Source organism: Zerene cesonia, unplaced genomic scaffold, assembly GCF_012273895.1.
Source record: "Zerene cesonia ecotype Mississippi unplaced genomic scaffold, Zerene_cesonia_1.1 Zces_u011, whole genome shotgun sequence".
NCBI classification, from domain to species: domain Eukaryota; kingdom Metazoa; phylum Arthropoda; class Insecta; order Lepidoptera; family Pieridae; genus Zerene; species Zerene cesonia.
The window spans coordinates 357,938-378,080 of record NW_024045141.1 but is presented as its reverse complement, the minus strand read 5'-3'; the positions used below and the strand labels follow the sequence as shown (position 1 = coordinate 378,080).

Genomic DNA, 20,143 nt, shown 5'->3' with positions numbered 1-20,143 from the left:
ATTAAACCGTTTTAAATATATCTTTCAATATCTTTTATCTGTTCAATTTCTTGTCTCACCTGTATTAGTAAAAAAAAACTCCTTTTTTATAAATAGTTCATAGTAATTGTACGCCTATTCCATCTATGACATATTATATACTAGCTTTTCGCCCGCGGCTTCGCCCGCGTAGAATTCGCTTATATCGCGCGACATGGTAAGGAGTATTTTCTTCGCATTAAAAAGTATGGTTTGTTCTTTCCCACGTTTAGCTCCATCTTCATACCAAGTTTCATCAAAATCGGTTTGACAATAACGAACTTTCATCCCCTCTTTCAACCCTTTCTACCCTTTTTTCGCGATAAAACGTATCCTATGTTCTTTCCCAAGTTCAGTTCTTTCTTCATACCAAATTTTGTCAAAATCGGTTCAGTGGTTTAGGCGTGAAAGCGTAACAGACAGACAGACAGACAGAGTTACTTTCGCATTTATAATATTATATATAATATATATATATATATATATATATAAGTAGGGATTATGCAGTACCATTTTAATTATATTAAATTTTAAATATTAATGCTGAATATGTAATCGCATTATTCAGAATGATCTATGCAAATTAGGTTTTCACAGTTAGTCAAACAGAGGAAAAATTATAGTACTGTAGAAACTGCATAGTCATTCAGAATTCCTTACTTGTCATATTACATATTTATGAATGTGTCATGTGAAACATTAACCTCATTATTAGAGTAATACAAAGAGAATATAGACCAATGACTGCTTTTTAAAACTGTCATACGAAAAGTAAAAATGGCGCTGTAGCAGCAAAAATTTATGTTAAACTAGTTTTTGCCCGCGGCTTTGCATCGGTTATATTTGGAACAGTTTATTTATATAAACCTTCCTCTTGATCACTCTAATATAAAAAAAAAACAAAATCCGTTGTGTAGTTTTAAAGAGGCCGGAGGCCCATATCCTTTTCCTTCCCCTTCCCAGTCCTTTCCTTTATTCCTCTCGCCAATCCTTTCTTAATCCCTTCCCAATTTAAAGTCGGCAATCCATTTGTAGAGGTTTAAGGTCTGTAATCGACTTTACGCCTCTACAAATATTCATGGGCGGTGGTAGCGCTTACCATCAGGCGTCCCACCAGCTCCATTATCGACTGTGACAAAAAAAAATTATATAAGCATACGTACATACATACATACATACATACATACATACATCAGACAGACGACAGACGCGGAAATCAATAATAGGAATCAGGAATAAATTAAAAGCAAGGGCCGTTCTGTGAACTTGATCATTTAGCAATAGATCGTTAGCCTTTTTTTAATGAAAAAAAAAACGATAGTCAGCAAGTGATTTAATTAATTTAATCAGTGTATTTCAGATATCGATTCTTACCATTTCTTCATTTCTGTAAGTAACGATTAATCGTTATCCACAAATTATCTTTTTTGCCGAGCTTTCTGAGCAGCGAATTTGTTTATCAAATCATCAAAATCTAATGGCGTACCAACTGTGATTCGATGCAAAGGATAGCCAGAGCGTTCAACCTGTCCTCGTTCATTTTCCAAATTTTGCCGCCCCCTACATTTTCCATCCCTAAGCCCGAGCCTATTCGGCCTATAGGAAAATCCGCACCCGGGGGCGGACCGCTAGTCTATAAACATCTATACATATAATAAAACAGTAAATAAACTGGGCTAGTACCAAAACCAGCGAGCATATTGGTGCATTATAGTGAACAACAGCACGCGAGAGATATAATGTTAATCTTCTATAGTAACTATGAATTATCCTCCTCATCTATTTCTATTTTACTTTTATCCGTTCATTGCTCAATTCATCAATTCTCTCTCCCTCACTCCATAAAGCATCGCATTCGCAGAGGCACTACCTCTGCGAATGTTCATGGGCGGTGGTGATCGCTTACCATCAAGCGAACCAGTCCAGTTACCCGCTGTGACATAAAAAATACGAATCATTGATGTAACAGCAACACACTCAGCCCGCAGGTTGAACATTTCAAGCAACGTAATGTTAGTTAATGCAAATTCACTGTGATCAGAAAAATATTCGATAAAATGATTTATAGTCACTAGTACATATTCACCCTATAACTTCATTACTATGACAAGTAAAATTTATTCTTTTCCCTTTTTTACCGATTTCCAGAAACGGCTCTATGTTCGTCTGTATTATTTTTTTGTGTATGTCAGAACAAAATTTCGGAAATTATGAACCAACTAAAAAGCCTTTGCAAGCATATTTGCACAAGCTACTGTGTAGATAATAACCTTACTCTTATAAAAATATATATATGTTATAAATTTAAAGGTGTTATATCTACGCTGGCAAATAGTTCAATCTTGCCCTAAAAAAAACAAGTCAACTGTCAGTTGTCAAAAAAAAGATAAATTTGTTTCCGAACCGAACAGAATAATAATTTAAGGTTATGTTTTGTAAATATAGAGGAAATTAATACAATAAACTTCTTAGAAATAAATAATGACGATAAAACCACGTGAAAAAATCGACAATGACGACGACCCCGTGGAGGCCATGTTGAAGAAAGCTGGATGTTTAGATTTACATTATAAAGTTCAGGTGATTTATTAACTAGTTTTCCTTAATCTATAATTATTGTGTAATGAAGGTAAAATATAAGCTGAAGGCTCTAATTGTGAGCGATTCAACCTATTCTAATTCATTAACATTAGTGAAGTACGTACAGTTTTGTTTTCTCTAATTTACCAGGAAAAAATTGTTTATACTAAATATATTTCGAAACACAAATCTATACTAATATTATTATAAGTTGGAGAGTTTATTTGTTTAAACGCGCTAATCTCAAAAAATACTGGGATATGTTGAAAAAGTCTTTCAGTTTTAGATAGATCATTTTAAGGAATGCTTTAGCCTATATATGATGAATGAAGAAGTCCTTCTATTAAAACTCTTAGTAATTATTTAAATATAGAAAACTACAGGCATTTATATAATGGACAAATATAAGGTTTTTTAAAGAATTTTGAACACAATTTGTTAATTTATTTTTAAGACAAAGTTAAGATAGGAAAAATAGAATGCTAGAGCTGCAGGGAAAAGACAAAATTACCAAGCAGTCCATTCAATTGTCTGGAATTCATGTTGTAGAAGTTTATAAATGAAAAAATGTAAGAATTTATTCTGAGTAAGAAAATTTCTATTGGAAAATTAAGTTTTGTAAGGCTAGTTCTATAGTGATTTGAAAAAGCTAAATTCCCCTTTTTCTATATTATACCTATATTCCTGAACACAATCAAAATTTAGATTACTGTGGTATTTTTTATTACCATAAATAAATACCAAAATAAAAAGTTTCAAAATTCATGTATTATGATATATTTATGTACAAATTTTTAAACAATATTAATATACCTAAAGATATTATCCTTTCCATATATATTTTTTATTTACCTTACATTAAGAAATAAAAAAAGAATTCAATATTAATTTCTTCTTTTCAACCAACTTACAAAAAAGGAGAAGGTTATCAATTTGACTGTATTTTTTTATGATTGTTAACTTGTAACTGAGTGAACTGATTTTTATGATTAATTTTTTATTTGAAAGCTGGTGCCTTCCATGTGGTCCCATGTAAATTTGGTCTAGGGCACTTTTTCGAAATAACAATTTTAATTTTTAGTTTTATAGCATTAAAATGCTTTATAAATGAGAAATTTTTAAAGAATAGAAAAAACGGGTGGTATCACGGGTGGCCGAGAGGCTAGGCGTTGCTACGGTAATGCAAGAAACGCGGGTTCGAATCCCGCCTCGTGATCGAATTTTTTCTATTCTTTCAAAATTTCTCAATAACAATTTTGTTCACAGGAGTGTATAGCAACAACAAAGGACTGGAGGCAGTGTCAAACAGAAGTTAATGATTTCAGAGATTGCATAACAAAACACAAACAAGAAGAAATGCAAGCGAAACTAGAGAAATAAGTTGTATTTGTTATTTATTTATTTGTTGTGATAATTGTTCTAGTAAATGATATAGTTGAAATGAGGTGGTTTTATTGTCAGATATTTAGAATATTAACCTATGGTTTGATATAAAACTAAACCCTGACTGATTATGTTAATGAAGATTTTAATTATTATAAAAATCCATGATAATTTATTACATAGATATTTTTATGTATACTCTGAATAAATAAAAAGATTATCATTTATGTATTCCCTAAAAATTTCTAGACTGTTATTTATACATTCTTCTTGAGTTTAATACCAACATTCGAATCGACGAATCGCGCAGAATGACGTTACGTAGTAACTAGTTCTTAATCTGTGGAATAAAGCTTCACAAATATATACTGTCAGATTCAGCTGACATTTTCTGGTTCCTAAACGTCAAATTCAGTATTTTGAGGTTATGCATTGGTAAACAATAATAAAAATGTACAGAAGATTAAGATATTCGCAGTTATCTGCATTTTATGCTAATTATGCAACAAAAGTAGAAATTGATGCAAATATCAGAGATGGTTTTGAATCACAAAGATACAAGCCGCGGAACCATCCTGGGAGAACTAAAGTCAAAGTCGCCACCATACCAATGGCTATTCAAAAAGCAATTAAAATTGTTTTAGATGATAATGACGCTAAAATGTATCTAGAAGAAAGTGAAAAATTAGCTAATTATTTAAACTCCCGCCATCTTCCACCTGAAGATGGAGAAATAGATGAAAAAACTGCGAAAATCTACAGTAGTGTCTCTCAAAATTATTATTCCAAACTGAACAAAGAGTTGACTGAAGAGGAGAAATACAAATCCGACAAATATATTCAAAGTAAAGTGTTCAATATATTGAAGAAAAACGTGTATGCCTGGGGAAATATATCGTACGACAAGCCTACATGCTTACAGTATTTGATAGCTAGAGCAGCGCCTGAGTATGCTGTTCTATTGAGAGTTCTAGATGAAATAAAACGGAAACTGCCCGACTATAAGCCTAGAAGCTTCTTCGACTTTGGTTCTGGGGTAGGGACAGGCACCTGGGCTGTGAATACCGTATGGACTGGCGATATCTTCGAATATTTTACTGTGGATACTTCGCAACATATGAACGACCTGGCGAGATTATTACTTTGCCACGGAAAAGATAATGTAGAAATGCCGTACAAGGCTTACTTCCAACGACAGTTTCTTCCAGCATCATCAGATATTAAGTACAATGTAGTATTATCAGCTTTTTCTTTCTTCGAGCTGCCAAGCATGAAAAGTCGATTGGAGACTATACAGAAGTTGTGGAATAAAACTGAAGACTTTCTCATTATAATTGAACAAGGAACAAACGCTGGTTTCCGAGTAGTCAATGAGGCTAGAGAATTTGTTTTGAGCGTAACAGACGAGCAAAATAAGGGCTATGTTTTTGCTCCATGCCCCAATGATCAAATTTGTCCACGGTTCCTAGAACAGAAGACTCCATGCAATTTTCTGATGAAGTATGAGACATTGGGTTATCCATCCAAAGTTGAATTGTTTGGAGAGTTATTTAGTTACGTAATATTAAGGAAAGGTGAACGGCCTGCTAATGATCCGCAATGGCCTAGAGTCGTCAGAGCTCCTCTAGTAAGATCTGGACACACAATATGTAGATTGTGCACAAAGGAAGGTGAATTGAAGGAAATAATATTTTCGAAGAGTAAATTTGACCAGACTACTTATAGATGTGCTAGATCTAGCAATTGGGGAGATGAGTTGCCTGTTAAATAAATTATGTATCAACTGTTTTGACCTTTTTTTATTGTTTTAAGGCTTAGAATTTATAATTGAAAATAACAATTCATAGTATTTTCTTGTGTTTGATTTTACGCGAGTAAATCGCGTTTAAAATACGTTAAAAAGTTTTTAATTTCTAAATAATAATTCATTCAGTATATATTCCAAATTTGCAATTAATAATTATACATCCAGATAATTCAAGAAAATCAATTACCAGTGTTTGTATGCCACTTTTTTATCACTTTTAAAAATAAAACTTGTTACACCAGTGTAGGTATATGAAATCTGTACCCAGCAGAATAGCAAACAAATCTAACCACCTTCCTTGTCTTCCTAACTAGAGCGGCTCTATGGAATGTCACTTGTCTCCTTCCCCAGAGGCTGTGGGTATCTATGCAAGATAAATAAAAAACAAATCGCTTAATGTGTTGCAAAGCGTAAAGCTTGAGAACTGCTCGACTTTTTCACTAAGACAAAGGTTCTTATGGAAAGAAAAATCGAACCACGTATGAAGCCGAGTAGACTGCTAATATTTATACAAAACTAGCTGCGCCCCGCGGTTTCACCCGCGTAAGTCCGTATCCCGTAGGAATATCGGGATAAAAAGTTGCCTATTTGTTATTCCAAAAAAAATATACCAAATTTCATTAAAAGCGGTTCAGTAGTTTTTGTGTGAAAGAGCAACAAACACACACACATCCTTACAAACTTTTGATTTAAAATATTTAAGTAGGATTTTGTTTGACCTCACCATGAGCTACCAGGAGTGCATAATATGTACGAGAATTAATTAAAAACAAACGCTACATAAATTAGAAATTTATTATCTATAAGTAATTAAAATTCTACGCTAAGATGTTCCCCTTATTACGGAGTGCTGTGTACGCGACGACCACAGAAAGCACTGTAGCAAGCACTTCTGAGTTCACCCAGGGTCCAGAGTAACCTGCAAAATAATGTTGTAATTATTTACTTTTTACTTTTTGGTTGAGATGGTTCTTAATCATATCAATAGATGGCGTGGGGTGTCCCTTAGGCGCATGAAACCGAAGTAGTAGTTAGATTGCTGAGGCAGGATTACGGGTGGCCGAGAGACACCAACAAACATTTGTATCAAATTGTTCAATATAGCTTCAAAATTTAAAAGCATTTCAGCATTTTTAATCAAAATTACCTACAATATCATTTTATACTCACTTCCAGGGTGGTTCAACTGTATAGCCAGCAGAGGGGCGACGCTAGCAGCGGGGTCGCTGCGTCTCGCGCGACGGAGGGACGCGAAACCTTCTTCATCCATTATGTGGATTTCGTGAACTCCGGCACGAGCCTTTGAAGGCTCTTCAGTCCAGGATACCTGGGAAATATATATAACATGTTCATCATACTGGAACGATGTAATTTCTGTGTTTCTAGTACTAGCTGTTTACCCCAGCTTCACCTATGGTACATATACAGCCTATGTCACTCAGTGAAGTTGCAGCTTTCTAATAGAGAAAGAAATAATTTTGGTCTATTGGCTTTTATGTGAAAATTTTACAAACACACAAATATATAACGGTTTCCTCTTTATAATAAGAGTGTAGTTAACTATTATTATTTTTACTATCCAAGTCTGCTTCTGACAATATTTCTACTCTACATTTTAAGTTTTAGTGGTATTATGAATATGAACAATTAATTAAAAAATTAATTTATTTGTGTAACAATTTAATCCCGAGGTTTCACCACTGAGCCACCACTGCTCACTTTTTATTTTTTTATTTCATTTTTTTCAACAAAAATGTTATCATTATGCTAAATTCTGTGACATTGCCATAATTATTATGAAAATTACTAATTGTTTAATAAACAATTTAGATAAGATAAAAGAAAAAATATATGAGGATTTTTACCAAGTCAAGATATCAAGTGACATATAACTAAGTACTTTCTATCAAAATTATGAATTGACATCTGATAGACCACTATTATTAGCTAAAATAGTACATAAATAACAAATTTTTAATGATTTGCAATATCTGCAAATTCTATTTCATAATAAAATTTACGAGACAATAATTCAAATGATTACAAAAATTTCAACAATTTTAATTTTAAACCATTGTATGTTGATTTAATAAACTATTAAAATAAAATATTAAGTTATGTATATACTAATGCAAATTTCTCTACTGTTTCACATCGATTTTCGGTATAATTCATTTTGAAATATATAAATATCAAAAGGCGGTAATGAGAAAACTTTTAACTTTCTATTCTGGACTTGAATCTAAAAATACACAATTTTAACTAACCTGATACTTGTTTTCGCCGATTCGCGCTGCAGTTAAAGACTTTCCATCAACTTCGGCGTATAAAGCATAGTTTTCAGGCAGAGGATTATCACATTTCAGGGTAAATTCTGTGATATAAGCTATTTGTGTTACCACCGTCGCGTCCAAGCTTGTGAAAGAGGCGGCTTCTACTTGAGGATTTTGGCAGGTTTGTGCTAAAGTTGAACTGGCAGCAATAGCCAGAATTGTGAACAAATATTTTGTGACCATTTTGCAGTCTTTTATTTAATTTTCTAACAAAAATTGGATTAAAACTAGTGCAGTGCCTGTACTGCCGTCCACGTAGCGTAATGAAATGTGCGGTGTGTTCTAATTGTGATAAGTAGTGAATGTCAAAAGTGAAGGGCATACAGTTTAAATTGCAAATATTACTCAAAAAAGTTACTTATTTTACATAGTAAGAAATTAAATATATAAAAATTATTTTAATTAATATTTTGGTTAGTAAATGTATTTTTATTAACGTTTTTATATATATGAATGTTTTTCATGACACGCTTTAAGATGTCGTGTTGGAACACACTCTGTAACATCAGCGATGACGTGTGGACAAATGTCAGATGATGAAGTAAAAGAAAAACGGCTGCGTTCAATGTTTCTAAAACAATAAATAGTGAATAAATGTTAATTCATATTTATTAAATAAAAAGCACTATCTAGATTTCCGATACTAAATTTGTTTTTGCAATTAGTCATAACAGGCTTATCCTAACGTAGGGGATTGATATAAAAGTAGATTTAGAATATATGACCTATATACAATTAATTATTAAATTACTGTACATATATTAGATATTTTTTGCTTACTTCCTTGAGTCGAATACTCTTTTGCCCGCTAGATTAAAAAAATTACAACAAAAACACAAAATACTCCCATAACTCATTTTGACATATCCCGTTTTCTGCTCATAATCTTGATTTCCGGGTCGCCTTATATCTTCGATTCTACGCTACTACTGTTTTTTTTATAGTACGTATACTATTAATTTACCTAAAAATATTGCAGCAAAAAGTGAAGGAACACTTAATTAGCCAATTATTAGCAATAAAACACAGCAAGTTTTATATTTATTTATTTATATAAACATTTCTGAGGGCTGGGCTTCAGTAGTTGCTGGGAGGTGTCTACTGTCCAGGCGAGGATAGGGTTGCTCTATTAGACTCTAACTCCTCGTATCGTGTTCTCGAATCTCATCATCATATTCTACCCTATTTTTTTAGGATTTATTAAGTATGTACACATTACCACAATTACTTACAGAAAAAAGGACAAAAGAATTTTTTTTTGGAACAAAAAAACCAAGGAGTCAACTTTATTCGCAATAAAACACATCACTATCCGTAAAGGCCTATATTTATTTATTTATATCGACATATCCGAGGGCTGGGTGTCAGTGGTTGCCGGGGGGTGTCTTGGCGGGGGAGGCGGGGGGCGGGTTGCTCCACTCAACCCCGTCCCCTTCGTATTGTGTGTTCTCGAGTCTTGTTATCAGCCGTTCGTCCTCATCGCCGAACTCGCCCCCCATTAGTGACGGCTCGCCGACTACCATTACATCCTGGGGGATAAAAAATAGAATAACTTTCAATGCTGATCACGAAGCGTTCCAGAATACATTAAAATTCTCGGTAGAGTGGTATGAAATCATCTATTATCATACTATCATCATCATATATGCCTATATTGGGTCATGTGTGAGACTAGAATGAAGTTAGCAACATGTGATCACACTTTTAAGAGGGAACATGAACCAAGTACTTGTTTACGTCTAAGTCTAGACACTTAGGTCACTAAAGTTAACACCAAGTGTTTGCATTAAATATATATTTAGATATAAGTTCCAGTTGGGTCACTGGTGAGGCTAGACTTAAACACAAGTTGATAGCACTGTGAAATGCGACTGTAAAATACGTATTTTATCATTTAGGCATACAGTTAGTGCATATTCCAAACTGGACTGAAATTACATCTAGTGAAAAGCGAATATGATTTTTTTTTAAGTCTAGGTCTAGGTCCACAGTTAGGTCACCTGTGAGGCTAGACTGAAGTTAGGTCCGGGTGATCGCTTCTTGGCCGGCGCGGGCGGCGCTGCGTTCGCGCCCGCGCTGCCCTTGCGCTTGCGCCGCTTGCTCGCCGGCCGTTGCGACTCTGCAATTGTATGGAAATAAAATATATAAATAATAAAATGTATAGCAAAAACTTTAAAACATAAGAAAATAAATTTATAGATGCTTAAAGATATAGGATGGCCAATTTTACAGAATTACTAGCTGCGTCGCGGTTTCACCCGCGTAAATCCATATCCCGTAGGAATATCGGGATAAAAAGTTGCCTATATGTTATTCCAGTTGTCCAGCTGTCTACGTACCAAATTTCATTCCGAGCGGTTCAGTAGATTTTGCGTGAAAGAGTAACAAATACACACACATCTTTACAAACTTTCGCATTTATAATATTAGTAGGAAGTAGGATTTTAGGTTCTTAAAGTGTAAATTTTAAAATATGGCATTAATTTATTAGATCCCGCACTAGACAATCCCTGTCCTGCGTCCATTATATCCTATTAATATTATAAATGCGAAAGTTTGTATGGATGTATGGATGTTTGTTACTCTTTCACATAAAAACTACTGAACCAATTGCAATGAAATTTGGTACGTAGACAGCTGGATAACTGGAATAACATATAGGCAACTTTTTATCCCGATATTCCTACGGGATACGGAATTACGCGGGTGAAACCGCGGGGCGCAGCTAGTCATTAATATTTTTATTTCATATCCATTATTTAAAATTCATAATGCTTTTTCACAAGTAATATTATCATTAAATAAGTTTCATTAGAAATAGAAAAAAAAGGTGTGTGTGCGATTCACGCATGATAGAAGTGAAACTTCAGTAAATCGTCAAAAGAATGAATAAAATAGTATTAGCTGTGACCCGCGGTTGAAACCGCGTAAGTCCGTATCCCGTAGGAATATCGGTATAAAAAGTGCCTATGTGTTATTTCAGTTGTCCAGCTATCTACGAAGCAAAATAGTATTATTATTCACCAATAGCTACATGTCAGGAAAAAAAAAACACGAATATGACATTTTCTAAAAAAAATTCCTAGCTAGATCGATTTATCGCCCCCGAATACGATACGACCCTCTATATACTAAATTTCATGAAAATCGTTGGAGCCGATTCCGAGATTCCAATTATATATATATATATATATATATATATATATATATATATATATATATATATATATATATATATATATATATATATATATATATATATTAGAATTGCTCGTTTAAAGGTATAAGATACATAAAAATATACACAACACATTTATTATTACACAGGTAAAAATAAAGAAAACACGTTAAAACACACACACTGTGTAAAGAAAAACCTATAAAAATCCGTTTTCTAGTTTTAAAGATAAAGAAGCATACGTACATACAGACAGACGCGGGAAGCGAATTTTCATTATACTATGTAGTGAAGCAGGCATTTATTAGGGACATGAATTGTACAATTAAACAACTGTTTAGAAATTAAAAAACCCTGTATAGATATTAAACGCGATTAATTCATTATAATATTAACCCGTAATTCGTTAGTCTTTAATTTTTAAATGTAATTAAAATATAATACTCGCGTGAAATCAAACACAAGAAAACAAGTATTTACTCGTTTGCAATGTGAAAGAAATAATATATTATAATAGTTTAAAAAAACTAAAAAACACGCTTTTATCATATTAGTATATAGGGGGTTTCGGGGGCGATAAATCGAGCTAGCTAGGAATCTTTTTTAGAAAATGTCATATTCTTGTTTTATCGACTTAAACTTACTTTCTTAACAAATAGGAGGCGTTTGAGTAGTCCCAATTTATTATGATTCTTCCTGACATCTATTGGCGAATAATAATACTATAAATGCGAAAGTTTGTGAGGATGGATGCATATGTATGTGTGCGTCTGTTACTCTTTCACGCAAAAACTACTGAGCCGATTGCAATGAAATTTGCTTCGTAGATAGCCGGACAACTGAAATAACACATAGGCACTTTTTATACCGATATTCCTACGGGATACGGACTTACGCGGTTTCGACCGCGGGTCACAGCTAGTGTGTTATAATAATAAAAAACTTTTATATTTAATGAACATATTTTCTTGCTTTTTGAGTATGTTTCATTATAAACGTGGTATATTTTATAATAGACACGTTTTCTATCTTTTTCTGTATGTGTCATAATAAATCTGTTTTCTTTCTTTTAGTGTACGTGTCATAAAAAAGGAGTTGTCTTTCTTTTAGTGTACGTGTCATAAAAAACGAGTTTTCTTTCTTTTTGCGTATAGGTCATAACACATAATGATTGTGTTTTCTTTTCTTTCTTTGTTTTATTGTGTTTGTGTCATAATAAACTAGTTTTCTGGTTTAATTTTTAGTTTTATAGCATTGAAATGCTTTCTAAAGAGAAATTTTGAAAGAATCTCTAGTTTAGTCTAGAAAGTCTATCTAGTTTTCTAGTTTCCTATCTATCCATCTCTCTCTCTCTCCATCGAGCCGGACGTACCGGGCGGCGCGACCATCCGCTGCCACTTCTGGAAGAGCGTCGTCTTGAGGCAGTCCCGCGGCGACAGCGCGTACGCCTTGTGCCGCGACATCAGCTCCTGCATCGGCTCTAGTATCACGCACAACTGGAATTTTATGATGCATTCATTTAGTTAATATTTTGTTATCTTAATATATACAAATACAGTGTCATGATGTATGTTCCCAATGAACTTTTCACTAACTCAACTGATTTTGATGAAATTTGGTATTTTATGTGTAATTTGGTCTAACTTAAGATATAGGATAGTTTTTAGCCACAGCAACGCGTGGTCGGGTAGTCTATTTATAATTTATCCATATTAATGTTTAATTTTTTGTTTTATAGCATTGGAGTGTTCATTAGGCACATAAAAACCGAAAGAGTTGAAGAATTTTGATTGTGGAGGCTGGATCACTGGTGGCCGAGAGTTCGAATCCAGCCTCGTGATGAAATTTTATCTATTATTTGAAAATTTCTCCTTGCCGCCACGGCATACTCACCCGTAAGTAGTTTGACGTAGAGTTGGTGATCCCCTGATGTACTCTAAACTATATGCTCCAAGCGGTAACTATAACTTCGTAGACTTAGTCAGTCAGTCTGTGAGTGTTTGTTTAGGCGAGATTTTCTTACTTTTGTACGAGTACGGAAAGAGTTCGAGTACCAGGGCACGATAAGTAAGTCGTAGGTGAGCTTACGAGTCGCGTAGTCCTGCCGCCACGGCACACTCACCCGTAAGTAGTTGAGCGTAGAGTTGGTGATTGCCTGGCGGGTGATGTTCATAGCCAGCTGGTTCTTTAGCGACACTTTCCGAGCATTACTTTTGTGAATGACACTGGGCAATCAATACTTACTAATTAAAAACCCCCCACATGAATGTATCAAAAGTAGTAGAATTCGACTATCAGGTCACCATAAGTAATCTAGCTGTAGATCGCGACTCGCTTCGTCCCGAAAAATCTCAGAATTCAAGTACCAGGGCACCATAATCTAGTCGTAGGTGAGCTCACGAGTCACGTCACGCCGCAGCCACGGCACACTCACCCGTAAGTAGTTGAGCGTAGAGTTGGTGATCCCCTGGCGGGTGATGTTCTTCGCGAGCTGGTCGAGCGCCGCGTGGTCCGGCGGGTGCACCGCCTGCCGCGGTATCAGCTCGCGGTGCGCGCGCACCGCCATGTGCCACGACTTGATCCGCATCAGGTCGTCGAACGTGAACTCGAGGATCAGCCGGCCCTCGGTGCACACCTGGAAGTGGGGATGTGATACCGTTTAATGTAGTAAGTAATGTAGTAGGTTAGTCACATAGAAAACGTATCATAGTGTTGTTCTTCCCAGTCCATTTTTAATTGCCCTCGTCAACTCTTTCTTTATCCTTTACCCCTTAAAGCGGGCAGCGCATTCGCGGATGCTTTACCTCTGCGAATGTTCGGGAAAGAAGGGAATGGGAAGAGGTCGCTTACCATCAGGCGAACCACCATCTCAGTTCCCCGACATGACATGACATGACATAGAAAAATGGTTGGTTTTAGCGACCAAACTTTAGTTAGGCCTTGAAAGAGAAGATAGGACAACAAAAGAAAGAGAGAGGAGGTAGAAATCGTTTTCCTGTAACACACTACGAACAAAAATGCCCACCTTAGTGAACATCGGTTTCCCGTGGTGCGTGACCATCGTACAGTGGTCGCAGTCGAGTGTGATGCTTGTGTTGTGAAAGGACTCCTTCGGTTGCCGCATCGTATAATACAGTTCCGACACGCCCCCCTCGTATATGCTGCGGAAGTAGCGTGGTATGAGTGTCCTGCCTATCGCTGGAATTGAGAACGGATGCGATTAGCGCTGTGGAGGTTGACATGAGCGTTAGGAGGTCCATGTTAAGATAGTCCGGTTGGCGGAGTCTCAGTGCTTCGGAGAAACAAACCTATTATATTATGCTAGAAAATAAGGGACATGCATAGTTTGAAGAAAATGAAAAGATAAATTATTGATGTTACTTAAAAAGTTATTCATTTATTACAAAAAGTGTTTATATAGAAACTAGCTGTTGCCCGCAACTTCGTCCGCACGGTTATTATACAGTATTGTGGTACAAACTTTCATCCCCTATTTTATCCCCTTGGGGGTAGAAATCAAAATCCTTTCTTAGCGGATGCCTACGTCATAACACCTATCTGCATGCCAAATTTCAGCCCGATCCGTCCAGTGGTTTGGGCTGTGCATTGATAGATCACTATGTCAGTCAGTCACTTGAGTTTTATACATAAATATATAGATATTGTTTGTTCGCATGGACCTCACCTGAAGAGAAGGTGAAGGTCTCTTATAAACAATACGATTTGTCTCTATCCTGAGCTATTTCCGGCCAGCAGGTAACAGTTATTTTGTCAGTCTACCAGTCAGGAGATCGATGTGAAGGAGGAGAAATAATCTTTACGACTGGTCGGGGAATTTTGCACAATTTATTTAGTTTATTATATTTATTTTGTTAGTATTCGAATGCTTTATGAGTGAGAAATTTTTAGAAGAAAAAAATTGATCATAGCGTAGCCTTTGAACCTTTGAATCGATCATTTTGTCGAACTACCATATTGATGGAAATGATTGTCAATTATCTCAATAGATGGCGTGGGGTGGTCCTTGGGTACATGAAAATCGAAAGATCATTCAATCTATTATATACTATTCGATTGCTGAGGCTTACGGCGTATGGCGTAGGCGTAGTAGCTGGGAACTGCACAAAACTTTAGGCAATTTTTCAGATTATCATCAAAACAAAAAAAACATCCAACTTACTGTATCTTTTGGGCCCATCTTCTAAGCAGAACGTCAGCGTGAGCGTCGCGTCGTCTTCGAAGAATTCCGTCGCGAACGCATCCCACCATAAATTGTCAGAGTCCTGAAATGTTACGGAACAACATCATTATATTGTTACGAATCATCATCATCATCATCATCATCATCATCATCATCATTATCATCATCATCATCATTATCATCATCATCATTATCATCGTCAATTTATATGAATACTAGCTGGGCCCCGCGGCTTTACCCGCGTTAGTCCGTACCGTAGGAATATCGGGAAAAAATTGCCTATATGTTATTCCAGTTGTCCAACTATCTAGGTACCAAATTTAAAATAATTTAATAGAGCAACAAACACACACACACGCATCCTTTCGCATTTATAATATTAGTAGGACAGTAGGAATTAGAAAGTAGGATATATAAGGAATATAATTTTTATTTCTATTAGTTATTAAAAACCTCCTGTAAGGCAACCTTAGAATTTTTTTAAAGTATCAAACAAGCAACAAAATAAAAACGTACTCGAAACATTCTTATATACTAACGTTCCGCCCCGGCTTCGCCCGTGGTACATATATAGCCTAAACCCTTCCTCAATAAATGTACCATCTAAAACTGATAGAATTTTTCAAAACGGACCAATAGTTCCTAAGATTAGCGCGTTCAAACAAACAAACTCTTCAGCTTTATAATATTAGTATAGATTTAAAAAAAAAACTAAATACGTGTTAATGATAGAATCGAATAAATTGTCTCAGTTTCTCATAAATAGAGCATACGTAAGAAATTTAAAATCCCGGCGCTCCTAAACTGACCTATAATAGGATAAATTCATGACATTATGGTATTGTATTAATGTATTTTTTTTCATCATTATTAAATACTTATTACTTGTTTTTCTTTGCTTTTGCACTATCCCAGAATTTTGTACAATTCCTTTCCTACCAGGTTGCCTGGCAGAGATTGCTGTTAAACAATAAGGCCGCCTCTTGTACAATGTCTTTTTTTTCTGTGTACTGTGTTCGTGTTGTTCTTTCTAAGTTTGTACAATAAAGCATTATAAATAAATAAATAAATATTTTCACCGATCCTTGATAAGTGTACAGAGTTTGCATTAAATCTGTCTGTTTTGCATTAAAGGTGTCGTTTACATACAAACATACAGGAAGAAGCTAACAACAGCGTGTTATAATGATTTTAGCGTCACTTTAATTAGTGTTTATATAATTTAAAGAATTCAAATGAAATTTGTATTCCGTACGTTCTATATGCTTCACTCCACAAACAGATGGCGCTGTGATAAAATAACCAGCATTCACAACTCACTAGGTGTCGCTAGTCGACGCACCGAAGGCAGTTACGAAATGGGAAATGGGACAAATTTATAGCGTAAAAAATATACATGAAAATGAAGGACTTTTTTCATATAATTAATTATAAGACTACATTTGTATTAATACTTAATTATATGATAAATTTAATACTAACGAAAGCACTCTAGAAGTTTTTCCTTTAGATTTTTTTTATTTTTCACCTATTTTATATATTCCAAAAATGATAAGATGAGGCGTCGCTCTGATATGTTTGGAAGACACGGGTTCGAATCCCGCGTCACGATTGATTATATTCTAATCTCGACATTTTTCAAATACTTAAAAAAATCGCGTGTAATGCTAAGCAAACTAAAAAAAAACACTTTTTTTAATTTTTTTTTGTTGTAACAAATTTAAATGTATGTACCTCTGTCCTCTGTTGTAGTCTTTTATTCAGCTCATATACTCTGTAGTCTGGCTGGCCGAAATAAGGCGCGTGCCTCCTGAAATGAAAAAAAAACAAAATTAAATACCTACTAGAGTATTAAAAGTCCATAAATATGTCCAATGCTCTAGAAACAGACTTGTAAATTTTCAAAAGTAAACAAAAAAAGTGAAGTCCCATGTCCCCTAGTGGGGTATGGGGCAGATGATAGACATTTGTTTCACTGATCGATTTTCCTTGTGGACAAGTAGGCGATCAGCCTTCTGTGTCCTGCCAGACCGAGACATTTTTTTTTGTGCGTCCCCACCGGGAATTGAATCCAGGACCCCTCGGTTCTACGCTCACGCGTTATCCACTGTACCAAGGGGGCGGTCAAAAGTAAATAAGTATTATAAAAAACTCTTTTCAGCAAAAAAAAGTCACAGACATCCCTGGGAGGGAGGTACCACTCCAGATTCTAAAATGGGACCATGTCATGGCAATAATGTCCTATCAAACACAAAAAAAAACAATCACGCCGATCGGTACAATATCCACGGAGCTGTCGAGTAACATACATACAAAAAGTCGAATTTAAAGTCTTTGTATTTGGAACGTCGATTAAAATCCCAATTGTGACTGTATCGAAATCGATGTTGATTGTACCATTTAATAGCTGCATACGACATAATTATATTGTTACTGGCTGTATGTTTGCATGTTATGATCAATCGCTAATGCGAGAAGTACAGACGATCGAACTGCTGAACGAATTTGGATGAATTTTTATATAATGATAGATAGAACCGAGTATTGTCAATCTTATAGCCAGCCACTACATAGTATAAAACAGTCGCTTTCCGCCGTCTGTGTGTCTGAATGCTTAGATCTTAAAAATTGCGCAACAGATATTGATTTAGTTTCTTAATAGAGAGTGATAATACAAGAGGAAGGTTTATATGTATCCTATCCTATTAATATTATAAATGCGAAAGTTTTTAAGGATGTGTGTGTGTTTGTTTGTTGCTCTTTCACGCAAAGACTACTGAATCGATTGCAATGAAATTTGGTACGTAGACAGCTGGACAACTGGAATAACATATAGGCAACTTTTTATCCCGATCTTCCTACGGGATACGGACTTACGCGGGTGAAACCGCGGGGCGCATCTAGCAGTAACGTAAAAAAGGATTTAGCACTGAATTTAACGCGTGCGAAGCCGCGGGCAAAGGCTAGTTAGTTATAAATAGAAATTGTTTATACGACACAGTTATTCTTCTTGCGTGTATGTTTGTTTACGTTAATTTTAAGAACGTGTACTGAGAATATTTGATTTATTCTATTTGCCTATGCGCAGATCTATAACAATATTATAAAGCTGAAGAGAATGTTTGTTTGTATGCTCTAATCACAGGAACTACTGGAACGTTTTGAAAAATTCTTTCAGTGTTAGATAGTCCATTCATTGAGAAAGGCTTAAGGAATATATTATGCTACAAACATACGTAAACGCAAGTTTCCTCTTTATAATATTAGTGTAGAGATATTTCCATTATTTGTTATTATATTATTATTTAAATATTTATTTATTCAAATAAATAAATAAATGTATAATTTCAAATGACAGATAAACTAAACAGAACATAATATGCAGGAGGTCCTATAATATATCGCAAACTTCCCTTATACTGATTTGACAGTCATTCTGAATTAGACGGCGTTCTAAAATTCCAATTTCAAAATTCAAAATTCAAAATTAGAACGTCCGGAACAACAGACGTTCCAATTTTGAATTATGTCCGTAGTATATCCAACAATGTATCTAGTTTGTCACGACTCAATAAAAGTCTGCTTCGTCGTAAGCGAAGCCAATAAAATAAATTACCATTCGATGAATTGATAACCTCAGAGGTGTGTGGCTTCTTTAACCATAGATAGCCAGTGAATATTTCTAGTCATGTATAACAAGCCTCTCGCCCCGGGTTCTCTCGAAATTATAATAAAATATACCACCTTTTTTTTTTTTTTTAAGTGGGGAAATCTTGCATAAGGTACCCACGACACCCGGGGAAGGAGCCGTGGGTTATGTCGGATTCCTACCGACTAAGACTGCGGGAACACATTGTAATCTACCGCGTGAAAATATACCACCCTGAAGAAACAATTGACCGCCTCCAGTGGTTAACGCGTGAGCTTACAACCGAGGGGCCTGGGTTCTTTTCTCGTTGGGGACGCAAAAAAAAAAAATATATATATATATATATATTTCGATCTGGCAGGACACAGAAGGCCCACCACCTATTTGTCCATAAAGAAAATCGATCAGTGAAACAGATGTACATCATCTGCCCCATACCCCCGTAGGGGACACGGGACTTCACTTTTGAAGAAACAATAGCTATCCATTGGTGAAAATTACATGAACATTTCTATTGTGAAATACATTATAAACAAATCATTCCTGTTTATCATATACCTAGTGGTCCGGCAATATACGATATAGAAATTTCATCAAATTCGGTCGAACAGTTTTGGAGGAGATACGTCATTAACAATATGACATGAGAATTTATAAGATTTGTGTACGTCTCAGAACACACAATAAAACGAACATATATATATATATATATATATATATATATATATATATATATATATATATATATATATATATATACAATAAACTTTAAAATTTAAATGTCATAAATGAAATAGTTATAAAAAATCTGTCTTCAATGATGATAGAACTAGCTGCGCCCCGCGGTTTAACCCGCGTAAGTCCGTATCCCGTAGGAATATCGGGATAAAAGACGCCTATATATTATTCCAGTTGTCCAGTTATCTACGTACCAAATTTAATTGCAATCGGTTCAGTAGTTTTTGCGCGAAAGAGCAACAAACACACACATCCT

The 20,143-nt window shown here is 35.1% G+C and overlaps 4 protein-coding genes across 9 annotated transcripts in view; 2 read left to right on the top strand and 2 right to left on the bottom strand.

Moving 5' to 3' along the window:
* Positions 1-2,403: 2,403 nt before the first annotated feature.
* LOC119839302 (cytochrome c oxidase assembly factor 4 homolog, mitochondrial) lies at positions 2,404-4,039 on the top strand. Its single transcript, XM_038365542.1, has 2 exons — positions 2,404-2,598; positions 3,865-4,039. Exons 1-2 carry the CDS (start codon positions 2,500-2,502, stop codon positions 3,976-3,978), a joined length of 213 nt encoding a protein of 70 aa, XP_038221470.1. The 5' UTR covers positions 2,404-2,499; the 3' UTR covers positions 3,979-4,039.
* Positions 4,040-4,370: 331 nt separating this feature from the next.
* On the top strand, positions 4,371-5,768 carry LOC119839324 (methyltransferase-like protein 17, mitochondrial). The gene has a single exon (XM_038365569.1). The coding sequence runs from the start codon at positions 4,433-4,435 to the stop codon at positions 5,750-5,752; it is 1,320 nt and encodes a 439-aa protein (XP_038221497.1). The 5' UTR covers positions 4,371-4,432; the 3' UTR covers positions 5,753-5,768.
* Positions 5,769-6,565: 797 nt separating this feature from the next.
* On the bottom strand, positions 6,566-8,417 carry LOC119839318 (translocon-associated protein subunit delta). The gene is made up of 3 exons (XM_038365561.1): positions 8,056-8,417; positions 6,959-7,115; positions 6,566-6,707 (listed from the first exon to the last, which is right to left on the bottom strand). The coding sequence occupies exons 1-3, from the start codon at positions 8,302-8,304 to the stop codon at positions 6,607-6,609; spliced, it is 507 nt and encodes a 168-aa protein (XP_038221489.1). The 5' UTR covers positions 8,305-8,417; the 3' UTR covers positions 6,566-6,606.
* Positions 8,418-9,433: 1,016 nt separating this feature from the next.
* Positions 9,434-20,143, bottom strand: part of LOC119839274 (LIM domain-binding protein 2) — a 53,090-nt gene continuing 42,380 nt past the window's right edge. For all 6 annotated transcript variants that reach the window (XM_038365505.1, XM_038365506.1, XM_038365508.1 and 3 more), the window contains exons 3-9: positions 17,235-17,310; positions 15,480-15,582; positions 14,325-14,497; positions 13,734-13,934; positions 12,672-12,795; positions 10,122-10,240; positions 9,434-9,650 (exon numbers count right to left, since the gene is read on the bottom strand). In XM_038365505.1, the coding sequence (XP_038221433.1) occupies positions 9,486-9,650; positions 10,122-10,240; positions 12,672-12,795; positions 13,734-13,934; positions 14,325-14,497; positions 15,480-15,582; positions 17,235-17,310 (961 nt within the window). In that variant the 3' untranslated portion in view covers positions 9,434-9,485. The remainder of the gene's footprint in view (positions 9,651-10,121; positions 10,241-12,671; positions 12,796-13,733; positions 13,935-14,324; positions 14,498-15,479; positions 15,583-17,234; positions 17,311-20,143) is intronic.

What these genes read in the sequence shown, in the direction of transcription:
- LOC119839302 (XM_038365542.1), top strand. Translation starts at nt 2,500, where the DNA reads ATGACGATAAAACCACGTGAAAAAATCGACAATGACGACGACCCCGTG. An exon ending in ATTTACATTATAAAGTTCAG is followed by an intron (nt 2,599 to 3,864) that starts GTGATTTATTAA and finishes TTTTGTTCACAG; the next exon opens with GAGTGTATAGCAACAACAAA.
- LOC119839324 (XM_038365569.1), top strand. Translation starts at nt 4,433, where the DNA reads ATGTACAGAAGATTAAGATATTCGCAGTTATCTGCATTTTATGCTAAT.
- LOC119839318 (XM_038365561.1), bottom strand. Translation starts at nt 8,304, where the DNA reads ATGGTCACAAAATATTTGTTCACAATTCTGGCTATTGCTGCCAGTTCA. An exon ending in TCGGCGAAAACAAGTATCAG is followed by an intron (nt 7,116 to 8,055) that starts GTTAGTTAAAAT and finishes TATATTTCCCAG; the next exon opens with GTATCCTGGACTGAAGAGCC. An exon ending in ACAGTTGAACCACCCTGGAA is followed by an intron (nt 6,708 to 6,958) that starts GTGAGTATAAAA and finishes ATTATTTTGCAG; the next exon opens with GTTACTCTGGACCCTGGGTG.